Raw genomic sequence first — 17,056 nt, 5'->3', positions numbered from 1 at the left:
TATCAGGTTGTTTAGTCCTGCAGTGACTGTTCCTCGATCGTGAAATCTTCTTCTTCGCAAGAGGGCTGCGAGGGTCCACTCCAAAGGGACAAAGCAGGAAGACAGACTGACCTAAGGAGGACTTGACTGTTTTAAACAGGGAAAAGCAACTTTTGTTGACCTGAGTTTTAATGCACAACCCCAAAATGAAGCATGGTTGTACAAGATGAATGCTGGGCTGGAGCCAAAAGCATACAGTATAGAAAAGTGCTGCACTAAAACATAGGGGAACCTAAGTCTTGCTCACAGGAGTTCTTGTCCCTGTGCATGAAACGAAATCCACTGATTCGTCTTCAGGCAAAGTTTTTTTTCATGTCATTAAACAGAACTTTCAAATTCTGGTAGAAATGCATTAATTTGAGCACTGGGGATGGATTTGTTGGTTGTCATCTACAACGGACATACTGTATTCCTCTGTGTTCATCCATCCATTTTCTTCCTCTTATCCTGTTGAGGGTCGCGGGGGGTGGAGTCTATCCCAGCAGCCTTCTGGCGAGAGGTGGGGTTCAACCTGTACAGGTCACCAGTCCATCACAGGTCCCAACACATAGAGACAGACAACCATTGGCTCTCACAGTCACGACAACGGTCAATTTAGAGTCTGGATTAACCTGGTCCCCTCTTGATGTCTTTGGACTGTGGGAGGAAGCTGGAGTTCCTCAAACCCGGAACCCGAAACCCGAAACCCTCTTGCGAGAGGGAGGCGACAATGCCAACCACTGCACCACTGTGCCGCCCTCTCTGTATACATACAATTTTAAATTGTCCATCTTCATTGTAGCCTGGTGACGGCTGAGGCGACTTCAGGTGGCTCCTGGGCTGTTAAAATGTAAATTGCAAGAAAACTGATCAACCAGCAATGAGGCCACTATGAGAATGAAACGCCAAATGTAGAACACATTTGTGTAAGTTTGGTGAAATTGGTGGAAGAGTGACCAACACGGCGATGCTGGATTTGTAAAAAGCAAAAATGTGGAGGGGTCCCAGAGGATGCCCTCTGTTTTGGTATATATTTCGGCTTCAGCGGTGGTCCACAGGTCTGACAGTGACATTTTTTCACTTCACATCTCTTATCCTTGACATTGCAAACAGAAAATTAAGGAACTGAAGGATACCTTTTTTTTTGGAGATTCTTCAACAACAGCCGCCACCACAAATTTTTACCCTTTAATTTTCTTTTCCCAGTTGATTCCAACTTACTGTGTGTGTGTGTGTGTGTGTGTGTGTGTGTGTGTGTGCGCGCGTGTGTGTCCCCGGTACTAACACACACTCGGTTATCATAGTTACACAATCGACTATTTACACATTTATCACTTTTTGCAGGCAATTATCAAAATCAAACAAAAAACAAAACAAAACACCGAGTTTCCTGGACTCTGATGACAAGTGACAAGTAGACGTGCGTGTTTTTGGCACACTCATCGCTCAACTAACACACACACACACACACACACACACACACACACACACACACACACACTAGAGCGGTATGGGAGGGAAGGCGGACGAGCCGCGCATCCGCATCACCGAGGTGGGTGGCGCGGTGGCATCGCCTGCAGGAATCCAGTTTTAAAGTCCACACATACACACACGCACGCACGCACAAATACACACATGAACACACGCAAAAATGCGCTGAGGGCAAATCTGTCTGGTGCTCGGCTGTTGACCAAAGGCGAGACTGAAACGTCCTCTTGAGGGGGGGGAAATAAACGCGCTCCGGACAAGTTGTGATTCCAGAGGAGATGAATACCAACGATGCCAAGGAGTATCTCGCACGGCGGGAGATACCTCAACTATTTGAGGTGAGAGACGGGGACGGGGACGAGACGCGTCGCTCTCAGCGTTATTTGGGTGAAACAACGTCACGTTGTGAATCAGATTAAGATTTGTATCGTGATTCTTTGTTTTTGGTGCCTGCCAGCGCGAAATGTTACTTTTGTTTTTGCTCAGAACAGCGGTTCAAATGAACCTGCATTCATCATTCATGAATATATATGTGTATGTGTATATATGTGTTTGTGTATAGTATGTGTATGTGTATGTGTGTGTGTGTGTGTGTGTGTGTGTGTGTGTGTGTGTGTTTCAGAAAGCCTCCTAGGGTGGTGTTTTTTTATGGCGATGCCAAACTGTTATTAGATCAACAACAGAAAAAGACTTCCTACTCTGCTCAGCGTGATTTGCTTGTAACTGAAGGCGCTGGTGTTGGATTCATCGCTGCTTCCTTACAGAAAATAACAACCAAAACATTCCTAAAAAAAAAAAAAAGTAAAACCCCCAGTGTGCTCTCGTGTTAGAGATTAGAATATTCATCAGCAGTATGGACGGGTTTCGTTTAACCCAAATTATTTATTCCGACGATTTTAGTAAACTGCAAAGGGGAATATCAGCAGTATGTTAAAATTTAATCTACTGTAAGTGAATGTGTGTGTGTGTGTGTGTGTGTGTGTGTGTAATTAACTATTCATGAAGTCTCTCCAGGAATACTGATCATAAACATGTACGGAGGGCATAAAAGAAAAGAATCTCAAGCTCATTTTTTAAACTGCAGACGGGCAGAGTTGAAAAAAACAATGACGAAGTTCCATTCATCTTCCTGGGAGTGGGGGGGGGGGGGGGCGTGAGAGCTCCTCCGTGCGACAGCATTCATCCTGAGCACAGCTAATGCATGCAGCGCTTGTTTTATTCACTGGACAGTTTAAATTAAGCTGAGCAGTGAAGGGACACATCATCGCCTTCATCATCATCGTCTTCATCATCATCTTGCTCGTTTAAAAGTGATGGTGGGAGTCTCCATGGCGAGGAAGCAGCAGGAACTCCCACAGGAACCGGGACTGTTTCAGAGCAGTCCTGGTTGAGGGAAACACACACACACACACACACACACACACACACACACACACACACACACACACACACAAACAAAACAAAAGAAAGTAAAACAAAACCACGCTGGGCTCGTGTTTCTCTGTTGGTTTCACTCCGGTGGAAGCCAAAGCGACCAGATCTGCGCTTGCAAACTTCACCTCGTTCTGGCGCCACACTGTCACAGCATCAGAACCAAGATGCTGCCATGCCAGGACGAACCCTCTTCGTGTAACCACTCCTCTCCATGTCTCCCTCCAGAGCCTGCTGACGGGTCTGATGTACTACCGGCCCGATGACCCCATCGACTACTTGGAGGTCTGTCTGAAGAAAGTCAGGGAGCTCGGAGGACCAGACAAAGTGCGGTGGGACACGTTTGTAGGCCAGGAGAAGAAGTCCCTTCCCCCTCTCAACGGCGGCCAATCACGCAGGTCCCTCTTCAGGAATGGTGAGAAGTGACTACTAATTGAGACGCATCGGAACCGAGACAAGATGATTGATCAGTTCGTTAAAGAGGACGCATCGTCTCAGTTGTTGCAGCAGAAAAAGAAAAAAAGTAAAATCGAACTCCAGCCTCCTCGAAATGAATTTCTGCACAGCATCAGAATGGATTGTATGTCTTTATAGGTTTATAAGACATGTAAATCCAAATTTCTCATGTTTCTCAGATAATCAATAGACCCCTGTTTACACTCACAAGCAGGTTTGAATCCATCAGGAAGAAATCTGAAATCGGAACTCCCTCTCCCTCGAATTCTAACAGGAATTGGTGTGAATTGTTTGGAATATCAGAGATTTTTGTTAGAGTGAGACCAGATCCCCCCCCCCCCCCCCCCCATGAAGCACAAAGCACAGCTGTGTGCAGTTTTAATTCCACAAAATGCGCTGGAGATGTTTGTTGGAAACCAGAGCTCAAACAAACGGGCCACATCCAACATGTTCCATCTTTCGGACCCAAGCAGTGGTAGCAACGTGTTGCCGCTGCCCTCAGGAAGTGCTCCTGCGCACAAATGTGCATGTTGCACACACACACTACACACATGGGCATTGTCAATCCTCATTGTAGTCTTACAGGCAGGAAACAAACCCTTGCTGTTGTTACGCTTTGCTCCTGACATCTACTGTGAGCAACTGGTGATCTTCCAGGTTTGCAGCGACCTTCAGCTCAAGGATATTTGTACCATGCATGGTAACATGCGTGGTAAATAATTAATGGCGGGCTCAAAGTGCTCCTCTAACTGTGGATCCCTGCACGTCTAACTACCTCTGTAGCAAATGTAAAACTAAGTTGGACTTTGCAAAGCCAGGCAAGAACTATTTCCGTTTGCTTTGCTTTACTTGGCCTGGTTTTAATTCCAGACACTCCCTTCTTTGTTTGGGGATAAAAATAAGCAACACGGTTGGGCAACAGAGACCAGAAGAGATCATTTTAACAAAAAGGTCACTTGGAAAGATAATGAAATAATCTTCAACCTTAAAAACACATAAAAGCTGTTCCAGCGGTAGCGCTGTCCTAGTGGGAGCTGCAGCCTGAGCAGGGACAGAGATTTCTCTGCCCTGATATCTGCGCCTCACATCTGCCATCTTTCAAAAGGTTTGGAGGAACGCTTGCTCTCGCCTCCTGATTGTCTTCTGCTGGCGTGATTGGCTGATTCGTGTATTCCAAATGTTAAAAGAGCAAAGGTGAGCCTGTAGATGCGGGCAGCACACATTTGCAAGCGTCTCTTCCTGAATTCACAATCAATTCACGATCGATTCAACCCAACGAGCATGATTAATCCTTTTGTTGAAAATGGCAACGCTTTTCTCGACAAAACCTAAAATTCCATCTCTGGTTCCTGAACTGTCAGCGTTAAAATCGTCATTGTATCATTCACGATGGATGGTAACAAGATTATCTCACTTCTGCGCGTAAATTACAGCAGCTCTGTTGTCTTTGTGTAGCATGAAGGAATGATTTCTGTCTTTGGTAAATGTGTTATTGTTGCTAATGCTGTATAATCAGCGCCTTCCCAGCCAGGAACAGCAGCATAATTATCAAACTGGATGAAGCAGCTTCATCACACTCAGATTTGCTGTTTGATTGTGAAAGACGCTCCTTCTTTTTTTTATTTTTTTTTTAGCCGTTGTTCTAAAATAGGATTGAAATAATGTGACACGTGTGATTGACGGCTGTAATCATGCGGCTCATTTTCCCTTTTATTTTGTAAAAAGTACAAAAGTAAAAATCTATATTTTACTCCGAGAGGACACACATATGTGCTAATTTCTATTCGCATGTGTGTGTGTGTGTGTGTTTGTCTGTGGCAGTGTTGCCCGACAGTCCCAATTTCCCCTACAGACGGTACGACCGCCTGCCTCCCATCAGCCAGTTTTCCATCGAGAGCGACTCGGACCTGTCGGAAACGGCGGAGCTCATAGAAGAGTACGAGGTGTTCGATCCGTCCAGACCGAGACCCAAAGTCATCCTCGTCATCGGTAAATAACGCAAATATTCCACCTACACAGCTACTTTCCAGGTAGGAAGCCTGAACACGCTCTCAGTTAACACAGACCAGCTCAACGGGACAAAGAGGGGGACGAGTCAGGTGCCAAGTGAGTGACTGATGAGAAACAAGTGTAGGGAGCGTAAAGACGCGGGGATGAAAGGGATGTTTCTTTCAGACTTCATCCGACGCCACAGCGGCTGTGATACACATCGAAATGAGAGGAGGAGGATTCTCAAGCCCCCACGTGGGCACATTCCTTCTTCTCTCCTCAAACTAAATATAAATGGTTGTTGCTCCTGCAGCATCGACGGCAGGGCAACATCTCTCTCTCTCTCTCTCTCTCTCTCTCTCTCTCTCTCTCTCTCTCTCTCTCTCCAACTTTTCTGGGCTGCTCTGCTAACCCTCACCACTAAAGCGCACCATCTCTAGTCAAATGCGCGAGAGCCTGCATCCTCGCCGCAGCGGCCGATTTGGTCTGAATGCACCCTCAATGTTGGAGAACTTGAGGGTGACGAAGAATGAGATGTGAGCAACATTTGTAGTGTTGGGGGAGGCCTACACACGTGCCACCACTATGAGATGTAGTGCGATACACAGAGGAAATACTGAGGCAGAAACAAATGGCGTTAGTGTCTACCCTGTCCTACCCCCAAGTTTGATTTTGAAGCACTCATGTTAACTCGTTTTCCCATGAACCCGGAGACGTAAACGACACTTTCATCTGTAAACAAACTCTGGCAGAAGTGCTTCTTTGTAATCTCGGATGTCATATTCAGCCATTGATATCCAAAGGTCAATAAAAGTACAAAATAAATGTTTTTATGTGACTCACTTTTGATATAAAAATACATGGCCTGGATGAGAACCTGCCAGTGGGTGAACACCACCAGGGTGCTGTTCCTAGTATTTTGCTGCTGGCCCCGCCTCTCTCTGTTTGTATCAGCTGGGTAGATCTTGTCGTATGTCACTCACTGTCTTAGACACTCATGCTCTCCTAATCTGATTTCCTGGATGGGCCTGCATTAACCTGTCAAATACATTCATTAATCTCATAAATTAAATAGAGAGTAGTAAGAGTAATGACTCCGGCTGAGCTGGAATGAAAAATAGTGCTATTAATAAACCTTCTGAAAGATAGTTTTAGGGTTTTGATAAAGCAAGAAAATGACTCACCGCCTCCTAAAAGCTGCAGAATGTTTGGGTTTCCTGCGTATACCTGAGATGTCACACCGTCTGCGGTGTGGATGAGGGTTATTTGTCCTCGCAGCACAAAGCCGGTTCCTATAACATCTTTGTGAGAGCGTTGTGTCCTATTTTTAAACAGAAAAGAGGACGGCAGCAGCTGTCATCTCTTTGGAGGATCATGGCAAATGTTTTGTCAGTCAGGTTTGTGGAGAAACTGACAGAGGTGAGATGAGTGGTCGGGAGAAGGTCGGGTCAGAAGTTAAAACATACTCAGACGCGAGGCGAAGTGCTTGCTGCCTGCGTACTGGCCCGTGCAACACCTAGATATGACTGAGTTGTGTTTTTGTCTGCACGACGAATCAGCGTATCTTTGATGGGTGACACGGTGACACGGTCATAGGGCTGCACGCTGCCGTCACAGTGCATTCTTGGTGTTTATGACAAGGGAAGTCGTGTACAAAGCTTGTGGAGCCTGACCTCAGCAGATTTCGAGGTTGCGAATACAAGACGTTTTCTTCGATTCCTCTCGTGATCTCAAGAAACAGCTGCGTTTGAAGGTAGCGAGTGAGTTTAACATTGAACTGGTCAAATATCAGTCAACCAAGACTTTCTTTGTTGAATTCTAAGAAAAATGACGACTAGCTTTGTTTACAGTCGAGTAAAAGCACGATTGAGACGACTCTGGTCTGTGAGATTTTAAGAGACCGTGGCACAATTAGCTCCAGCGTGGGGACTGGAGTGGGAGGGATCAGCAGCCGGCCCGGCTCTCTGTTCTCATCTGCTGGTGGTCTTTGCGCTAACTATGCTAACTGTCTAACTCATAGTTAGAGAGCAAAGGAGTCCATGTTGCAAGAGGCTGGACTTTTTCTTTAAAAGAAAAACTGACAGTGAGTGTGTGGCAATGCGACCGAACTGCTCAGTTCAGTTGATTTTCAGAGGTTTTACTGATGGAGAACCAGTTTCTTTTTACATGGAAAGTTCTTCATCGACATCTACCAGCTGGCTGAAGGTTCTAAATCCCATGAATAGGACTGATATACACGGGCATGTCTGTTAGAAAGTTAGAGGTTGAAAAACCTGACACCATGAGAAAAGAGGAGTTTGCAACGAATCGCACGAACAGGGAGGACCACGCGCGCACATCCACTGACAGGCGAAAAGGCGTTCATGATGTTACGCTCAGTTGTACACACAAGAGATGATGGACAACCAGTCCATGTGTGGGGACTGAAAGAAAAATTAAAAGTTCAAACCCGACTGAAGTACTGTGAAAATCGATGATCAATAAGTGGCGTTGTTGGGAGTGTTGCCACCGCTGCCCTCCAGCCTGCTGTCAAAGGCTGTTTCAGACTTATCACAGATTTCATTCTGAAACACAAACCTTGATTCCTGATAATAACTTAACTGCAAGTTTACCCTCCCAAAACAATAAACGCCTGTCCCAAAAGTTGTTAAATAACAACCTCCCTGATTTTAATCCCACTCAAAAATGTACCACCATCACTGATTCATCACAGCTTCCCTCACTCGGGGGCACACTTCCTCTCAGCCATTAAAAAAAATAGATTTCTGACAGTAACATCGCGACGAAATTAAATTACCAACACAGCTTGTTCTCCAACTTATTTCACGTCTCTGTGGTCTACCAGGAGCAATTTTGGACCAGTTGACATTTCTGTGGGTACAGCAGCTTTTTTTTTTTTTTTTTTTTTTAATGGCGAGAGAGCGCACAAAGGCTTTATATAGATGGGACATTTACTTCTGTAATTGCTATAATTTTATAGGTCTCGTCTTTATATGTCTTACTTCTGGCTGAATTATCACTCTGTCACACTCTGCGTTCAAAAAATATTGTTAGCGTTACTAAAGTGGTGAAAACAACAGATAGGCCTATCATTGAAAAAAATAATTGGTGGTTATTAACCCAATAAGCCACAAACATGGGAGGGGTGTATTTAAATAATTGTGCAATTATTGTTTACCAGATTACTTCATAGTTTTGATAAATGATCATCGGTGATGAGAATAAAATGGCCTCGGGGATAAGATACTACATATTCCAGCAGCTCAAATTGACTGGTACGTTCAGAAACTGACGTATTTTTGCCATAATGCGTCTTTTAACACCAGGAAAGCTGACACTTAAATACAATCTAACAATACCCTAACAATATCTTGAATTTAACACAACTCCTAACAAGATATCGATATCATGGCAACACACTGCCACGCTCGACAGTGCAATATGATTTACAGGGGATTATGGGGCACGATTTACCATGTCATTGCTTACATGGACATGACGCAACGAAATTAAGTTTGGAGCTTCACCACCGGCATACAAATACCTGATAGCATACGAATTCCCAGTAAAACAAACGAAGAAAAAACCAAACAAACGCTGCTGCTCAGAGGAGCAGGCACCAGAAACGAAGGAGATCATTTCCTCCTTGCATGTCTGTTCATTTGGAATGTTATCAGATGGTATCACCCCTCCAATTGTGTGGCGGAGAACTTCTCTTTCTCCGTCTTGTCTGCGTTGCCATGGTGCATCAGAGAAAGCCCCTGCGTAAAACCTCCATTCATATTATGTTTGTGTGACCCTCACCAGAATTACACGGATAGACCGGCTGCGCCTTGTTGGTAGGTGGCTGCTCTCATTTGCGCTTCTTAGGATTGTGTCTTCACGTAAATATGCAGTAAAACCAGTCCTGGTGTCGTGCTCTGCACATCTCGGTTTTCCTCAAAATTCAAAGGAAAAAAGCTGCCAACGAATGTAGGAGGCTCACACATATCTGTTTTATCTGTCCCCACACACACCCTCCTCCCTCACATACACTTGCCCTTCTCCCCCGCACACACTTGCAAAACACACGTAAGCAGTAACACACAGTCACGCAGGGAGTCACAAACACCCTCTCACGCATGTCACACAAGCAAAGTCATGCACGCAAGCACACACACACATACACTAGTCTGGGTTTCTCTCAGTAATACACACATGTTCCTACGCAAATACACCCACTCACATAATGTTTCACACTCGCAGACACATTTCACACACACTCACACACAAAATCTCTCCCAAAACATCAACAGCTCTCTCGCTCTCTGTGCTTAGGTGGCCCTGGCAGCGGCAAGGGAACGCAGAGCCTGAAGATTGCAGAGCGCTATGGCTTCCAGTACATGTCTGTGGGCGAGCTGCTGAGGAAGAAGATGATCCACAACGCTACCAGCAACAGAAAGTGGAGCCTGATCGCTAGAATCATCACCAATGGGGAACTGGCACCGCAGGTAGCGAAGAAACAGAGGAGAAGGGGTGGACAGTGGCTGCTGTGTGTGTGTGTGTGTGTGTGTGTGCGTGTGCGTGCGTGTGCTTGTGAAAAAGAAAGTATGAGAGAAAGAATGAGCGCTGGGTGTGTTCAGTCACTCGCAGGTCATTATCACAGCATGCATGTAACAAGAAACTAATTAGCAGCATCCATATGACAAGAGACGGGTGCTTATTCATCTTGGTGGCAATCCTCCATTGCAAGATAATCTCCTAGAAGAAAGTTGGCGCCCACCCCCTGCCGTTGTTTGCGCTTCCACTCTTGCAAACACTGTTTCAAAAATGCATGTTGCACCTGAACATCTTCAACAGTTCCCTGAAATTAAAATTGTTTGCCTGATTAAAATTCGAACCGTACAAAGCCAAGGATGGAGGAGCAGGAGGGCAACCCCATAAATTACAGACCCACTACCTACAAAACACATACTGTGCGTTGTTGTCAGGCACATCATTGTATTTTTAGTTTTTTCAGTATTTTCTTTTGTCATACACTACCCTATTTTTCTTTTTCATTGCTTTTTGCCTTTTTTTTTTTTTTTTGGTTTTGGCACCAAGAAGGCAAACAGCCTCTGCCGACTGAAAAGACTGAAATTCCCATTATTATTCTCACATCTCGATTCGAGTGTGAAGCGACGCTTCACCCAAAAAGTGTGTTTTACATTTCGGGTACTCACAAAGAGGTGTCTTTTGATCACAAAGATGCATTACTTCTTCGGGATTCCAGACTGAAGGAAGAGCCATACCTACTGTATATTTAGCTTGAACGTTGTAGCAGCTGACTGCTAGCATCTGCAAAACTGGACAGAAATGACTTGTTTATTCCTGTCAAGCTCCTCGTCCAGTATAATTCACGTCTCTATCCAGCTGTATGCACAGCAGTCTACAAACACTTTGGTTTGAGCAAACAAACGAGCTGTAATGTGCCTGGTTCAGCGTTAACCGTGAACGAGCACAAGCTAGCTGGTTCGACTGGGTGGTTCAACCCCTGCTCGTGCTCATTCACCGGAGCTCCGAGTGGAACAGGAGGGGGGAAAAAAATTGAGGACGCCTATGCAGAAGTACTTGAGACATAAAATAAACTTTTTGAAGTAGCTCTATACATTAAGGCTGAAAACAAATTTTTGATGCCATTGATATTTTGATAATTTGGCGGCACGGTGGTGCAGTGGTTAGCGCTGTCGCCTCACAGTAAGAAGGTTTGAGCCCAGGCACGGGATCTTTCTGTGTGGAGTCTGCATGTTCTCCCTGTTCCTGCGTGGGTTCTCTCTGGTACTCCAGCTTCCTCCCACCGTCCAAAGACATCAAGAGGGGACGAGGCTGATTGATACTCTAAATTGACTGTAGGCGTGGCTGTGAGAGCCAATGGTTGTCTGTCTCTATGTGTTGGCCCTGCAATGGACTGGTGACCTGTCCAGGGTGAACCCCACCTCTCGCCCGTTGCCGCTGGGATAGGCTCCACCCCCCGCGACCCTTAACAGGAATAAGCGGAAGACCATGGATGGATGGATGGACGATGGATGGATGGATTTTGATAATTTGCACAGTGGTGCAGTGATTATCTCCGCCACCTCACGGCATGCAGGTTGTAGTTTCTAAGCCGCTGGTCTGCTGGAGCCTTTCTGTGTGTGTCTCTCTCAGTGTCTGCGTAGGTTCGCTCTCTCCGGCTTCCTCCCACAGACCAAAAGCACACAAGTTGTGTCAGACTCTAAGCTGACTCATCTGAATGGTGCCCACCGTCGAAATCTCTTCCCCTACCCAACCATCCTGGTCCCACAGTCACATTTGAACAAAACTCTTTGAAAGTCTCCTTTGGCTTTATACTCTGTTTAGTTTTATAGCACTGACCGTGAAGGGGTGGTTGAAGAATTCCTCTAGTTTGGTCAGCGGTTTGGATGCCATGCTCAGGGTCAGTCCCTTAAATAACACACTTCCCCGTAAGATCCCGTCAGCCCCTATTACGTCTGCCAGGGCAGTTCTTTTTTCGGTGCCAGTTCTTTGTTTGTCTGTCGGTCAGCAGGATTAGGCTACCCAGCCCATTTCCGTGAAACTAGGTGGCAGGGGGGAGGGGGGCGGGGGAGGCTCAACCCTCGTTTAACTTTATAAAAAAAAAACAACACACACAACCTTTTCTATAAAACCGAGGGTGTTACTCATTCTGGGTACATTTTGGCTTCTTTACTGTCAACACAGATGAATCGGTGGTGCAGCAAAACCCAGGGCTTTAACGCGGAACCCCGAGCCCCCACCTGCTCCTCGACCGTCACTCTTCGGTTTGTGTTCTCATGAATTATCCAAAGTAACTGCCTACTTCATCATTTTCAATCCCCGACTTGCGTGTTTGGCACAACCTTGTATCTCCCTCCTGGCTAGTCACCAAATCCCAGTCCAGGAAACAGTGAGATAAGAGCGAAGTAGGCCAAGCTGCAGGCGTAGTAGACATGATAAAGTTGCTTGTGGCGGTTTGGCTTTTCTGTTATTTTCTGCCTGTGATTATTTTTAGAAAAGCAGATGAGAATTAATTTCATTCTGTATGCAGTGTTTGGAAGTGTATGACAAAGGTTTTGCCTCAGCTGATTCAAAAAGGATTCCTGACACGTCATTGCTTGGGAACATCATAGCTGACATCTTAATTAATGTGCTGTTATTAATGAAAAAATCTCACTGATTGACAGCTTGATGCAGGAAGTTAGTTGACAATTATTTGATATCTGATGATGAAGCCAAATCTCTAAGCCTTTAAAATACTGCAGTAACTGAGAAATTGGCATATTTGATTCAATTATTAATCAACTTTTTCCCTTTTTAATGATTGAAGTTAAGGATACCTTTAGGGCTACCTGACACGAACTCCAACAGCAAAAAAAAAAAAAAAAAATGTAAACCTTTGTTTGTGACAAAAAAACTCAGTTGGTAAATTGTGCTCATTTCTGGGCCTCAGACGTTGTGAAAGTTTAACTTTGACAAGACATCTGGCCTTGCTATTTCCTATGTTTTTAGCCTTTCATGCTAACTAAGCTAACAAGCTGTAGCTTCACATTTAAGCAAAATGAAACAATTATGGGGCGGCACGGTGGTGCAGTGGTCAGCACTGTCACCTCACAGCAAGAAGGTTCTGGAATCGAGCCCTGGCTGGAATCACGGGATCTTTCTCTGTGGAGTCTCCATGTTCTCCCTGTTCCTGCGTGGGTTCTCTCTGGTACTCCAGCTTCCTCCACAGTCCAAAGACATCAAGAGGGGACCAGGTTAATCCAGACTCTAAATTGACCGTAGGCGTGGCTGAGAGAGCCAATGGTTGTCTGTCTCTATGTGTTGGCCCTGTGATGGACTGGTGACCCGTCCAGGGTGAACCCCGCCTCTCACCTGAAGGCTGTTGGGATAGGCTCCACCCCCCCACTACCCTTAACAGGATAAGCGGCATCTGGTGTTCTATTCCCACCAGCATTTGATTTTCTCTTACATTAATATGTAAATGTGGATGTCATACACATTATATGTTGAGAGAGAGAGGGGGGGGGGGGGGGCTTCTACTTTTAGACATTCAAAACTTGCTGCAGATCCTTCTCTCCCCAGGCCAGAACAGCAATCAGAACTGAAAATCTTGGTGGTGGGGGAAAAATTCCAGCTAACTTCATTTGTGAAATATAAACATTTGGCTGCACAAGTGGGTTTGGGAAAAAAAAAAGAAAAAAAAAGTCACACAGTTCTTGAACGTGGTTGAGCACTGGACTGTGTTCAGCTGTGACACCGGGTCACTGTTGCAAACTGTTCAAAATTGCAGCAATCAGAGGGTATAATCTGAGTCAGCCTCCGAATCAACTTGCTGCTTGCTGGCAGAGCTCTGCGAGGCCCTGTGACTCAAAGTAGACCAGATCATCATCACCACCTCCAGCTTTTATCTCTGGGAGTTGCCAATTGCTCCACCATTTCCTCTGTTTGCCATGATAACATGGGCCTCGTACATGAAGGTTTCCTGATTTTTCTCTTATGTTTGTTATCACACAAAGCAACCAGAGGGAAATAAGGCAATCCCATGTGAGATTTATGGGACGTGCTCTGGCAGCCAATTCTGTTCTTCCCCTCCTGAGTGTATTGATTAATCACACTGGATCTTAGATTGGACGCACGTGCGAGTCCATTTGCATAAGGAACCCTGGACAAACAGAAATTAGACCAGCAGTGATGAACACAAAAAGACCAAAAAAAAAAGATCAAAAACCAGGAAAGGAAAATGCAGCAGAACAGCAGGTTTGTGTATTGCAACATTGTGCCGGACATTTCATCACGGAGCTACGAAGACGTCGGTTCCCGGTTGTTGTCCATCTTTTGTGGATTCTCGGGGTTGACCAATACAATAAAAAAAAAAGCCTCTCAATTTTGCAGCGCCTGGATCCATCCAGACACCAACCGAACTGCTGCGTGGCACAAAAGATTCGTGCGCTTACGACCACCGCAATCAAGACGTGATTTGGTGGAGCTCTATTTTGGTATTGATTGAATGGAATTGTTCTCTACTGAGGAAGAGGAATGGAATGAAGATCGTGCCCTGATGCACACGAGGTAGTCCGGCTCTCCTATAAAGACCAGTTGTTGCTGGGGTTTTTTTGTTTTTTTTTTATCAGGGTCCCTTGAACAGCAACTTTATTAAGATCACAAGCATTGATTCTGTTTAAAAAAAAGTATTAAGATTATAAAGTGAGTGGTTAAATGGTCGAATTGTTTTCCTCACAGGGGAAAATCGTTATTGTTTTTTTTCCATTATTAGCATCATTTGCTATTTCACAACAAGTAATCAATGTCGTCTTTCGAGTGGTCTGGAGAACTCGTAAGAGATGATCTGAACTGAGATTCATCAGCATGCTAAAGATGAGAAGGACAGACCCCTTTTTTGACAAACAATGTCATGTCGAAGAACACACTCACTTGTTCCGCAGATTTTGTGGAACAACTGCCATTTTGTCTCCGTGCAGGAGAAAGACGAATTGTTTTTGCGTCTGATGGTTTGTGACGGCGAGTTCTCTGGATGGCCCGGAGGGATTTCGTTCAACTTCGGCTCAAATGTCCACTGGGACATGAGGAGGAGCTGAAGGTCTTGGAGGTCAGAGGTGTTCTGACGTCCCATCTGACGATGGAGATTAGGTGACACGTTTGAAAGCTGACGTAAAAGATCAGTCCAAAATCGGTCCTCTTAGCTGTAGAGAGCCGCCGTCGCAGTGAAGTGCACGTCCAGACTGGACTCTCTTATTAAAGCCTCCATTGACGCTCCGGTGATTTCAGCTGATTTATGTCCTTGACAGATCTCTACTGGGAACGCCACCGCAACAACCGCAATCTCCTTTGTGATCTTGAAAGGGGAAATTTGAATTAAAACTAAAGATCGTGCTTTCATGGTTTGGTGTAGCGGATACGTGACGAAGTAAAACTGAAGCGAGTTAAACTTTACAGCTCCCATGAGATCCAGTGCTGGATGCAGCTCCTCTGACCTCATCCATGAAGTTCACCAACTTTATCCTCTGTTGACTTTTCTTTCCAACTTTTAATCTCTGATCTCTGCTCGCTAAAACAAAGTCTTCACCATTTTGTTGCCCTGGTCCTGCTGTTGTTACAGCCCTGTCTGATCCAGCCACGACCCTTCATGCGTCTGCCGTGCCGAGATTCTTGTCCCTGAAATAACAGACTTCCTAATCAAAGATTGCTGTTGGATCTTTTCTGTTTTGAACGCTATCCTTGTCAAAACATACAGAGGGAACGCCAGGCATGTTGTTGAGAAATTCTGGAAAAGCTGTTCATTTTTTATAACAAATGTCAGCTTGATATTTGATTGCGGTTTTCCTTCTGAGGACCAGAAGGGTGGGAAGTCACTGTGGCAGTTCACACGACGTGCTCTCCAGCGGCGGCGATTTAAGGCTATTTTTAGGATTGCTCAGGCAAAAATATGAATGTATTTTCCAGTGAAATGAGTGATTTAGCGGGGCGGTTGAACATTCTTGCAAGGCGCTGTGTGCTTGTCTCCTTCTCACGAGGGGCTGAGCCCTGAAGGTCCGACTCTAGTCGCCTCTGCTCTCTGTTCTGTTGGGTGTGAAATGCTTCCACCAAATATGCTCCCGCTTGTGATTCATGAGAAACGGAAAACTAAATCTGCAGCGGAGCAGATTTTTCACTTGATTTTGCCACCGACAACCATGGATGCGACCAGGATGGCCGCAGCCTGACATGACCAGCATGTTTCACATCCTGGCCGACGTCAATGACGTGTATGACACTGACCAATGGGACAACGCCGCTCATGCCTGACCTCCTGTTTGGATCTACCAGAGTCACGCTGTACTTCCCGGAACCAAATCTTTTTTTTTTCCCCCAGAGGGAACCCTCTGTTTACATACAGCGAAGGTCATATCTTTGCGTATAGGCCCACTTTATACTTCCTTTTTGTAGGAGGCTTACAAATACGCTACGGCCAGATGTCGCAGGGGGAACAGGACATTCAGCAGCGGTTCTCAAAAGTTTGTGAACCGCTGCTGAAGGGGAAACTTGCAAGTATCTATCACACCCACTTGCTCATGCAGTACAGCACAACAGCCTTGAAAAAAAAAATCCTCCTTCATATGGACTATAATGTTCCACTCCTGCTCTCTTTGAAGGGTGCTGATGTACTTCAGTGGTCATTTTGGAGGCTGCGGTGCTGTTGAATCATGCTGGGTTGTGCTGAGAGGTGTTCCTGCTGTTTTGTGAGCCACAATTCATATAAGCGGGGTGAATGAGAGAGAGCTCTGGGACAGTGAGTCTCTTCAGCTGCATGACAGCTTGTTACAGAGCGGTAGGTGGATGGTCTCTACTGTACTGGAGACAATTGTTTGATGCCTGGCATTCCTGTGAGAGCCATGCGGTGGATCAGTGGGTTTTTCTTAGATTAGCTTTTCTCATTTCATCGTACACAGACATTGCGCATTAATCTGTTTGATGGACTCTAGATTAGGTTTAATCCTGTGCTATACCACTTGCTCAGATTCTACTAGAGGGAAATCAAACGTCTGTGTAAGTCAGCGTCGGCCCCAGCCAAGCAGGGATGTTATTTTTAGCTCGCCAGCATGGCTCACGTATCTGTGCCATATTGTATGATGCATTCATTCGACATCTGAACACGCTGACC

The 17,056-nt window shown here is 45.4% G+C and overlaps 1 protein-coding gene across 1 annotated transcript in view; it reads left to right on the top strand.

Moving 5' to 3' along the window:
- The first annotated feature begins 1,523 nt into the window (after positions 1 to 1,523).
- The window catches only part of ak5 (adenylate kinase 5), a 61,190-nt gene continuing 45,657 nt past the window's right edge, over positions 1,524 to 17,056 (top strand). The window contains exons 1-4 of the mRNA XM_086204339.1: positions 1,524 to 1,844; positions 3,166 to 3,352; positions 5,215 to 5,382; positions 9,700 to 9,872. Coding sequence (XP_086060465.1) covers positions 1,785 to 1,844; positions 3,166 to 3,352; positions 5,215 to 5,382; positions 9,700 to 9,872 — 588 coding nt within the window. The 5' untranslated portion in view covers positions 1,524 to 1,784. The remainder of the gene's footprint in view (positions 1,845 to 3,165; positions 3,353 to 5,214; positions 5,383 to 9,699; positions 9,873 to 17,056) is intronic.

The sequence above is a fragment of the Aulostomus chinensis genome, chromosome 5 (assembly GCF_037954235.1).
Source record: "Aulostomus chinensis isolate RoL2024-O1b breed Wild chromosome 5, RoL_Achi_v1.0, whole genome shotgun sequence".
NCBI lineage: Eukaryota > Metazoa > Chordata > Actinopteri > Syngnathiformes > Aulostomidae > Aulostomus > Aulostomus chinensis.
The sequence above is the reverse complement of the archived record's forward strand: the minus strand, read 5'-3'. Positions and strand labels throughout refer to the sequence as shown.